Consider the following 11,459-nt stretch of genomic DNA (forward strand, 5'->3'; position numbering starts at 1 on the left):
GGATGGCTACACTAGGCTCCAATCTAATTTGGCAGAGTTTCTACAGCTGGATGCCCTTCCTAACGCCAACCACTCAGAGAGTGTAGTGGGTGCTTTTACGTGTCACACACACACACACACATATATATACACACACACACACATATATATACACACACACACATATATATACACACACACACTCTGTCCAGACAGAGTCAAGACTATTGAAAAGGTTGCAAGACGCAACGAAAATTTTAGGAAAATAAAAATAATAAGTGGAAATTTTACCGGTGAGTGTTTTAAATTTTAAGGCACAATAAGAAAATGACTCTCCCCAGACACAACAGTATATATATATAACTATATATATAACTATGAATTAATAAATAATCATGTATATAAATAGAGTGAGAGAGAGAGAGAGATGTGTGTGTGTGTGTGTGTGTGTGTGTGTATGTGTGCTCATGTGTACTCTTCTCTTGACATCACATTATGAATGTACATGATCATCATCATCATCATACAAATGTTTTTTTCATTTCCAGTCATATATGAAAAACACACCTGGCCATAGGGAAATATCACCTGAAGGTTGTCAACAGGATGGGGTATCCAACCAAAGAAATTCTGCAACAACAAAATTCCACCTGACCCATGCAAGCATGGAAAAGTGGACACTATATGCCGCTGCTGCTGGACAGGGGGGGGCAGGTGGGAGTGGAGGTGCAATCCCATGGTGATTGATGACCGAAAGGAGTCTTTACCTTTTATACTTTGTCATAAAAACGATCTTACCTGGAAGTGTATGGGTTGATGATGAGGGAGAGCTAGAATCTTCACTGAGGTTGCTGGGGATGTCAGCGTATGAGAGGGGCAGCTCTAAACTAGAACGCTCCAGAGGCATTGAGGACATCTGTGGACGAGGGGCAATGAAATCTTCTTCTTCTTCTAGTTTCTTTTGCTGAATAAAATGGAATGTGTAGAATTCATTAATTCTTTGTTATCCATGGGAGACACAGATACACTGACTGACAGACAGACACACACACACATACACACAAGCACACACACATATGCACAGACACGCATGCACATGTGCAAACATACACAGACACACACATGCAGAGACATACAGACACATGTACATACATGCATGCATATGCACACAAACACACACACACACAGACATGTATACACACACACACAGAGAGAGAAATGTATACACACACACACACACACAGACATGTATACACACACACACATCAGACATGTATACACACACACACACACACACATGCAATATGTACAAGAACTTACCTTAATCTTCAATTTGAACTTGGAGTCATCCGTCTGCATATGATCAGGCAGCAGGGGGTCGAGTAACGGTCCATAACCGAACTTGGGATCCAGACACAGACTCGATTCTTCTTTCCTTTTAATACCCCGAGCCTGTTCCATTGCTCCAGGCTGAACGGGGGACTGAAGCGGCGGGGCAACAACGCCAGATTTTGAAGGGGTTCCCAGAGTTGTTGATGCAGCGGATGTGCTGCCAGCGTTGGCAGCAGCAGCAGCGGCTGCTTCAGCTGCTGCAGCGGCAACCGCAGCGGAGACCGCTGCAGCTGCTGCTGCTGCAACAGATGTCGTTGTCAGAGGTGCTTTAGTTTCGAACGTGTCTTTCTTCTCCTCTCCGATGACAACTCCTGTCATTGGGGTTGTTGTTGTTGTTGGTATTGCAGTAGTTATTGGTGCTGGTGCTGGTGTTGGTGCTAGTGTTGGTGTAGGTGTCGGTGGTGTTGGTGGTGGCAGTGGTAGTGGAGTCGGAGGTGGTAGTGTCTGCACTGGTAATATTTCTGCTTCTGTCTTTATTACAACCGGTTCAAGGAGTTCCTTTTTCTAAAAAGAAATAAAGTGTAATTATCAATATCAGTTTCAAATTTTAACACCAGGCCAATAATTTTGGGAGAGGGAGTAAGTTGATTACATTGACCTCAGTATCCAAGTGGTACATATTGCACCGACCCCAAAAACGATGAAAGGCAAAATCAATCTCAACAGAATTTGAACTACATCAACCTCAGTGTATATCTGGTACTTATTCCAACAAGAAGATCACAGCAACTGAAACACTGGCAGGTGGCTTTACATGGGGAAATAGCTTGATTAAGCTATACACAAAAATAACCAGAGACAAAACTGTAATAATGTATTATTTATTTTGCTTCATTCGGTTACACATTGTGAGGACAAATACTATCAGCTGTCTCAAGTCCCAGCCCTGTCTCCCGCCTAACCAGAAGCCCTCTCTTCTGCAGACCTGCTCACCAGCTAGCCTGCAGTGAAATTCCAGCCAATAGTTTCAGGTTTCCGCTTATAGCTCTCTTAAGTTCCTGTCTACAGTTCATCTGTTATTAGTCCTAGGGCAGTGCTCTACAGGGACAACTATAATTCATTGCCAAGGATCAAGGCAGAAAGATCTCTTGATGTTCTCAGAACATAAAAAGGGACGAAATGCCAGTAAGTTGGTACAAGGTTAGCAATTTCATGGGTGGGGGTAAGTCAATTACATCAATCCCAGTGTTCAATTGGTGCTTATTTTATTGACCCCCCCTCCCTTCAAAAAAAGGGTGAAAGGCAAAGCTGACCTCAGTGGAATTTGAACTCAGAACATAAAGAGAGATGAAATATCGCTAAGCATTTTGCCTAGCCTGACAGGCTAGCAATTCTGCCAGCTTACCACCTTAGGGTAATTATTAATATTGATTTCAAATTTTGGCACAAGGCCAGCAATTTCAGAGAAGGAGGTATGATGATTACACCAACCCCTGTGTTCAACTGGTACTTATTTTATCAAACCCGAAAGGATGAAAGGCATGCCCTAAAGCAATAATTAATATTAATTAACGATTGATGGATGGAGTAAATATATGTTCTATTCACTTTCGCACTTGATGACCTAATGGATGATCATTTTTCAGAAACCATCATCAACATCATCATTATCAGCATCATCAGCAGCATCATTTTAACATCACATGATGTCTAGGCAAGGGCATGCCCAAACACACACACATCAGTTTTTGTCTATCAAATCCACTCACAGGGCTTTGGTAGGCTACATTGGGCTAGTGGTATGTGGCACTTGCCCAAGGGGCCACACATCATCAGCCCATTCTGTAAATTGACCAACAATCTGATGAAAGCATCCTAAAATAACCATACCAAAGTTACACAATATTACATAACATAACATAATCACAGGCGTGACTGTGTGGCTACAGTCTAATGACTGAAACAAGTAAACGATAAAAAAGAACAACAATGACTATCATAAATAAAAAAAAAAAAGCTGAGAAAAAAAAAACACTGCAAAAGAAGAACTGCAAAGAGCAAAGATTAACAGACTTCAAAGTAGACGATATTCTATCAATAACTCATGAGAGGGACAAAGACATATAAACAGTGTTCCACTTACAATCGGATTGAGTTCCATGTTTGGCTGAGACATGTCAAAGCCTGTTGAAGGAGATTGCGGAATGGATGGTTTCACATCATCAGTAGTTGGTGGGCCTTGAAGAGGTGGGTGTACTACCGTTACAGGTGGTAGAGCAGTAACACTAGTATCTGTGGTGGTAGTTGTGGTGGTGGTGGTGGTGGTGGCGGCGGTGATGGCGGTGGTGGTGGTGGTGGTGGTGGTGGTGATGGTTGTGGTGGCTATGGTATTAGCTGTTCCTGCACTAAGAACTGGCGGAGGGGCGCTGGGTCCCAGGGATGATGGTAATGACATTGGCAGCAACGATGATGAAGATAACAATGATACTGGTAGGGGTGCTGCTGCCACAGCCGCTACTGCTGCTGCTGCTGTTGGTGGTGGTGGTGGTGGTGGTGCTGCTGCTGTTGGTGGTTGTTGCGGGACTGGTGCCTCTATGCCAGGCAGTACAGGTTTCTTATCTTTGCTCTAAGAAAGAAATTAAAAAATAGAAAAGAACAGAAAAAGCAAAAAAAAACAAAAACAGAATAAGTAAATAAATAAATAGTTCTTTGTAAGTGTGGCACAAGGCCAGAAACTTAGAGGAGAGGAGGTCTGCTGATTACACTGACCCCAGTATCTGACCGGTGGTTTATTTTACTGACCCCGAAAGGATGAAAGGCAAAGTCGACCTTTGTAAAATTTGAACTCAGAACATAAGGAGCCAGAAGCAACACTTCTAAGTATTTTGTCTGACATGCTAACAATGGTAAATAAATAATTAATAAATGGTAAATAAATAATTAATGAGTGGTAAATAAATAAAGTTAATCTCTTAAGTGGCCAGGTGTTTGCAACTGAGGATGAGCAAACTAGCTCAAAACTGAGTCAGTCTCACGATTCCATCATCTACTGGAGGGCAGAAGGGGTTCACTCCCCTGCTTGCAATATATACAGGTGCAGGCTGCACCTATAACCAGCTGACAGAAGATCTGCCTGGGGTTAAAACAGTAGACACATTGAGCAGCTATATCAGCCATTATAATAGCTGTAGTGATTTAATTTTACTTGTTAGTATAGTTACTACACTAATCTCTTATTAAGATTTTACAACTTGTTGCAAATAAATAAATAAATGTTAAATAAATAATTAATAAATGTTAAATAAATAATTAATAACTGTTAAATAAATAATTAATAAATGTTAAATATATTCTGAAATATTTCTACTTGCTATTTTCTAAACCCAACACCCACCCACACAATTGTTATTTACTCCTGTATTCCATTCTTAACTATCAATACCTTTAGTCACAGAATAATAGACATTCATGTGTGAAAGCAGGTGGCTCAGTGGTCTCAGTGTTGGGCTCACAATCATAAGGTCATGGGTTCAATTCCTAGATCAGGTATGTGTCTGTGTGTGTGCATTTATGCTTATACACACACATATGTATGCCTGTCTGTATGCATCTATGTATTGCAGAGACACAGATTTATACTTACCTCAGGGGTGGGCAATTTAGCAGGGCGAGCGCGACCGTAGAGACAGTAATAGAGATCAGCGATACCGCATCGGAGACGACTGTCATGTGGAGTGCCAGTCCTGTAGAGAATTTGGTAAAAACACAAGCAGTCATTCAAAAGTAACAAAGAGGATTTCATTGATCAAATTGTGAAAATGACAATATCATAAACAAAGGTGAATTACCTTCTAAAGTTTACTAATTCTTCTTTAACCCTTTGACTGTCCTGTGTATTACATGTGACGCCAATGCCCTTGGACTGGCTCTTGTGCGGGTGGCACATAAAATACACCATTTTGAGCGTGGCCGTTGCCAGTACCGCCTGACTGGCCTTCGTGCGGGTGACATGTAAAAGCACCCACTACGCTCTCTGAGTGGTTGGCGTTAGGAAGGGCATCCAGCTGTAGAAACTCTGCCAAATCAGATTGGAGCCTGGTGTTGCCATCCGGTTTCACCAGTCCTCAGTCAAATCGTCCAACCCATGCTAGCATGGAAAGCGGACGTTAAACAATGATGATGATGATGATGACACAGGACATATTTCTCTGGGGCCCATGAATAATATATGATACACATTCCCAATTTTTTTTAACCACCAAAGTAACTTGAGACTTATGAAAGGGAAGCTGTATAATTACTCAGAACGTATCAAAAAAAGGCTAACTAAGAGTTGGTAAAACCAGTATGGACGTTTTGGGCAAACTCATGAAAATTCTTTGGACAGGCCAAGGGTTAAACACAAGGTTATAATCTGCTTAACCCTTTAGCATTTAAACTGCCATATCTGGCCAAAACATTCTGCCTGTTTTATGTTGAAACGGGCCAGATCTGGCTTCTCACACCAACCCTACAATGTCATTCTAAAAAGTAACAGTTACCTTATCAAGCACCAGCTTAATACAGAACATGTTAGCTATTTCACTCTTTTACTTGTTTCTATCATTGGACTGCGACCATGCTGGAACACTCTTGTAAGTTTAGTCTGGTGGTTTACAATCATGTTTTGCCTATGGACCCCTATGATTTCTATTATACTCTACTGGTTCCCCACCAAAGCCATTTAATGTCTTTTAAAAATTCCCATTATATTTATATAATTAAATACTATTAGGAATTATATTAAAAAAATTGTTAAAACATTTTGTGTATTGTAGAAGTATAACCAATTTATTGCAGATAAATTTCAAGAACAAAATGTTATGTGGCCCCCACCCACCAAGGAGCATATGGACCCTGGTTGAAAACCATGGACTTAGTGAGGCAAATCAACACCAGTTTTTATTCTTTTTAAGTGTGGTGCTTATTACTATCAGTCTTTTTTATTGAAAGGTTAAGTTACAGGGACATAAACAAACCAGCATCGGCTGACAAGGGCTGGTGGGTGAAAGGAATACACACACACACACACACATATGATAAGCTTCTATGCGGTTTCCATCTATCAAATTCACTCACAAGGCATTGGTCAGCTGAGGGCAACAGCAGAGGACACTTGCCCAAAGTTCCATGAAATAAACTGGCACTCCATTGGTTAAGACAACAAGGGTTCCAGTTGATCCAATCAACAGAACAGCCTGCTTGTGAAATAAACATGCAGATACACTAACCCCTAACATAGTTCTCAGGGAGATTTAGCTTGACACAGAATGCAACAAAGCTGGTCAAGTGAAATATAGGTACAACTCATTCTTGCCAGTTGAGTGCACTGGAGCAACGTGAAATAAAGTGTCTTGCTCAAGGACACAATGTGCTACCAGGAATCAAATGCATTACCTTACAATTGTGAGTTGAACACACCAACCAGTAAGCCACATGCTTTCACTGCATGAAATAGGATTGAACCTGAAACCACTTAGTTGAGAAACAAACTTCTTAAACATACACTCATGCCAAGTTAGTTATTTTGACAATGACAATTCATCATCATCATCATCATCGTTTAACATCCACTTTCCATCCTAGCATGGGTTGGACGATTTGACTGAGGACTGGTGAACCAGATGGCTACACCAGGCTCCAATCTGATTTGACAGAGTTTCTACAGCTGGATGCCCTTCCTAACGCCAACCACTCCGAGAGTGTAGTGGGTGCTTTTACGTGCCACCAGCACAAAGGCCAGTCAGGCGTACTGGCAACGGCCACGCTCAAAATGGTGTATTTTACGTGTCACCTGCACAGGAGCCAGTCCAGCGGCACTGGCAACAATCTCACTCGAATGTCTTTACACGTGCCACCGGTACAAGTGCCAGGAAGGCAACGCTGGGTACAGGTGCCATCACGATTTTGCTTTCGCTTGCCCCAACAGGTCTTCACAAGCCAAGTTTCGTGTCCAATGAAGGAGACGACGTTAGAAAGTAGAATTTAAAATAGAAAGTTTTAAAAAATTATTAATATCTTACGTCATCAGTTTCCATAAACTATCTACGAGTTCTTCCGTATTCAATGGACTTGAGTCTCCTTTAAGAAATGGTGGCTTTTTAACAAGCATTTCCATTATTTTGTGCCTGCAATAAAAACAGTAAAATGTATCTGAGTCAATGATAAGAGTTTCTTCATGATTGCTCAACCAGACAGAAATAGCAGGCACATCACCCCAGCAAATCATATAAAAGGAAGGACACAGTGGAAAATTTTCCCCACAATTGTTGATATATGTGTGAGTATATATATATATATATATATACACACATAGGGAGAATTCACAAAGAAACAAAAGACGAAGACAGGTGGTGTAGAAAACAAACAAATGACAGACATGTCACCTTCCACAGCTGACACACACACACACACACACACACACACACACACACACACAATGGGCTTCTTTCAGTTTCCACTAACCAAATCTACTCATGAGGTTTTAGTCAGTCCAAAACTATAAAAGACACCCTTCCAAAGTGTCATACAGTGGGATTGAACCTGAAATTGCATAGTTGGGAAATGAATTTTTTTAACCACACCACTGCACTGGCACCTATCTTACCATCTTGGTTATGTAAAGGGCACATTAGATAATGAAGTCCTGCTTACATATCCCTAAAAGACAGCATGGTCAAACCTGGAGTACCTCTAATCATAGATCTGTTAAATCAAGGCTAACCTACATCTTAACAACAACCAATGAAGGTCAGAAATATTCAAGTAAATTTAAATAAATTTAAAATATGAATACAGATCTTTACCTGACATATATATCAGGATCAGTTTGCATTAAGTTGATCAACCAGTTTAGTTTATCAGCATTGACATCAGCTGCAACAGAAGAAATATTGATAGTTTCTTTAAAATTTCAAACATTTAAAAAATTCTAAAATATCAACTTCATCCTCATCATCATTCAGTCTTTTAAATCCAGGTTTTGTCCCCATTAACAGGGGTGGCCAGATCTACCTCAATGCCATAGAAACCGAGGTAGGCAGGTGCAGCCCACCCCAACCTTTGGGCTGGCTGGCTGGTGCCCATTCTCCTTTGCTATCATGAGGCTTTTTTGGAGATGTTTTTTCTATGGGGAGCATGCCCTTACTTACTCCCAACCTCAGTTTTTAGACATGAGTGATCCTGAGACGAAGGCTTCTATCATGATTTTTAAGAAATGTCGTGGAAAACTAGCTCAGGAAGGCAGGAACGCTACTCCCTGAGACCCCTTTTAGAGACCCCTACCTAATGATTTAACATTTGTAAAAAATATACTACTAAAAGCTTAATTATTCTTATTAGAACAAAACTACAAAATTTAAAGGAAGGTAAAATTTTATGATGTATATTTTAATTTATTCTTTCATATTTTTTCTCAGCAGCATAAAAATGAAACAAGCTCAATCGGAAACTGAAACAGATCAAACACTTCATTAGTTATGAAGCTGCTACCTCTTGTTCTAACTAATGTGGTAACTATTCAAAATTCACACACACACACACACACACACATATCGTATCGTCGTTTAACGTCCGCTTTCCATGCTAGCATGGGTTGGACGATTTGACTGAGGACTGGTGAACCAGGAGGCGACACCAGGCTCCAATCTGATTTGGCAGAGTTTCTACAGCTGGATGCCCTTCCTAACGCCAACCACTCCGAGAGTGTAGTGGGTATATGTACAATGGGCTTCTTTCAGTTTCCATCAACCAAATCCACTCTTCCTCACTCTTAGATGAAGGGCAAGGACTAAAAACATTACACTTTTCACTCCTTTTGACAAGTGAACTTACCAAATTCATCTAGAATAAAAGAATGAAAAATCCAATATGATACTCACCACTAATATAGTCGACCAAAGCTTCAAAAGCTGCCAGTCGTGTGTCTCTGTAAATGCCATATTTTGAATAACTCTCAAATATCTGTGGATCACTGGGGAGGTGACCGTTTTTTTGCAACACACGAATTGCACGAATACAGCTGCGACACAAAACAAGATGAGGAAAATATCAAAACCAGATGCATGACATCAATAAAATTGCTACCATAGTAACTAAGATTACTATTATGTAGAATGTTTCCTTACCTAACACTAACATGGAAATAAAAAGAGGAAAGTGTGAAGGGAGACATCAAAGGAGGAAAACAAGGAGGAAGAGTGAGGTTGAGAGAAAAACAAAAAAACATTATGAGGGGAAGATGAAGAGGAGGAGAAGGAGAAGGTGAAGAAGAGGAGAAGATGAAGAGGAGGAGAAGGAGAAGGTGAAGAAGAGAGGAGAAGATGAAGAAGAGGAGAAGATGAAAAGGAGAGGAGAAGATGAAGAAGAGGAGAAGATGAAGAAGAGGAGAAGGAGAAGAAATCTGAGGGTTAAGATAAGATAGGAAATAAGTAAGTTTGTTTAACGAATAGCTGACCTGACTGCAACTGTGTGTCGATAACAAGGCAGCAGTTTTTCAAGATTCATGTAACGTGTGATTTCTTCAAGTATTAGCTTTATGTCAGCTGACAGACTGTCTAGAGTAATTCCAGTGCTGGGGAAGAAGCATCAAGACAAAACAAATAAGAAAATTCAGTTTAGTTAATTGCTTAGAAAATTAATCAATGAAATTAAATCACATGTTTGGAAATCAAATTCAAAATGAAAATCACAACTCTTTGATCACAAGACAGACTCTCCCACTCTCATCATCATCATTGTTTAGCGTCCGCTTCTCCATGCTAGCATGGGTTGGACGATTTGACTGAGGAATGGTGAACCAGATGGCTACACCAGGCTCCAATCTGATCTGGTAGAGTTTCTACAGCTGGATGCCCTTCCTAACGCCAACCACTCCGAGAGTGTAGTGGGTGTTTTTACGTGCCACCAGCACGAAGGCCGGTCAGGCAGTACTGGCAACAGCCACGCTCAAAATGGTGTATTTAACGTGCCACCTGCACAGGAGCCAGTCCAGCGGCACTGGCAATGATCTCGCTCGAATGACTCTTCACGTGCCAGGAACGCGAAGCTGCGGCACAAGTGCCAGGAAGGTGACGCTGGTAACGATCACACTCAAACGGTGGCGCCATCACGATTTCGCTTTCGCTTGCGCCAACAGGTCTTCGCAAGCAGAGTTTAGTGTCCAATGGAGGAGATGTTGACATGGGGGCCAGTCGTCGAATTTAGTTCGATTTCGATTTCAATTACACTTGCTTCAACAGGTCTTCACAAGCGGAGTTTAGTGTCCAATGGAGGAAAGGTACGCATATATGTATATATGTATGTGTGTGTGTGTGTATACACACATGCACAAATATATATACATCTGTACAATCACGGTGGCGATTTTCTACAGCAGGATATTTGGGTTGGTTATGGCCAGTTTAAATGCTAAAGGATTAAGTGGCTATTATAAGATGAGTGAAGGTTATCCTTACATATCAGCAAAGTAATGGGGAAACAAACAGATAGACACATGTACTATAGCAGTAGGGGCTAGGGCACAAGGACTTACTTGAGAAGACTGACAGCAGCAACAGCTGGTGTTACAGTAGCAGCAAGTGCATCAATTAACGCAGCACGGTAGTAGTTGTCAGAATACTGCAGATATGAAACATATATAGTTTTTAGATAGTTGCAGCTCACAGGATTTACAAAATACAGAAAAACATAAGATATTTAAGAATGACAACAAACACTCTTACAAGCATGTTTACATCAGTCACCAGTTGTACAAGCAATTATACAGCAACCAACATCATCATACTCTTTTACTTGTTTCAGTCATTTGACTGTGGCCATGCTGGAGCACCGCCTTTAGCCGAGCAAATCGACCCCAGGACTTATTCTTTGTAAGCCTAGTACTTATTCTATCGGTCTCTTTTGCCGAACCGCTAAGTTACGGGGACGTAAACACACCAGCATCGGTTGTCAAGCGATGTTGGGGAGGGACAAACACAGTCACACAAACATATACACACACACATACATACATATATATATAAAAATTTAAGGAATGGAGTAAACGCACGTTATTACTGCATACTTTATTCCGACATATGTTTCGAAGAATTACAATTTATGCGATCCAT

At 40.9% G+C, this 11,459-nt stretch overlaps 1 protein-coding gene across 1 annotated transcript in view; it reads right to left on the reverse strand.

Moving 5' to 3' along the window:
* The window catches only part of LOC106873886 (transcription initiation factor TFIID subunit 2), a 46,088-nt gene that overhangs the window by 3,241 nt on the left and 31,388 nt on the right, over positions 1-11,459 (reverse strand). The window contains 9 exon segments of the mRNA XM_052969130.1: positions 747-943; positions 1,300-1,875; positions 3,455-3,937; positions 4,955-5,054; positions 7,374-7,478; positions 8,157-8,226; positions 9,231-9,370; positions 9,806-9,922; positions 10,883-10,968. Of these exon segments, the coding sequence (XP_052825090.1) occupies positions 747-943; positions 1,300-1,875; positions 3,455-3,937; positions 4,955-5,054; positions 7,374-7,478; positions 8,157-8,226; positions 9,231-9,370; positions 9,806-9,922; positions 10,883-10,968 (1,874 nt within the window).

Source organism: Octopus bimaculoides, chromosome 7 (assembly GCF_001194135.2).
Source record: "Octopus bimaculoides isolate UCB-OBI-ISO-001 chromosome 7, ASM119413v2, whole genome shotgun sequence".
Classification (NCBI taxonomy): domain Eukaryota; kingdom Metazoa; phylum Mollusca; class Cephalopoda; order Octopoda; family Octopodidae; genus Octopus; species Octopus bimaculoides.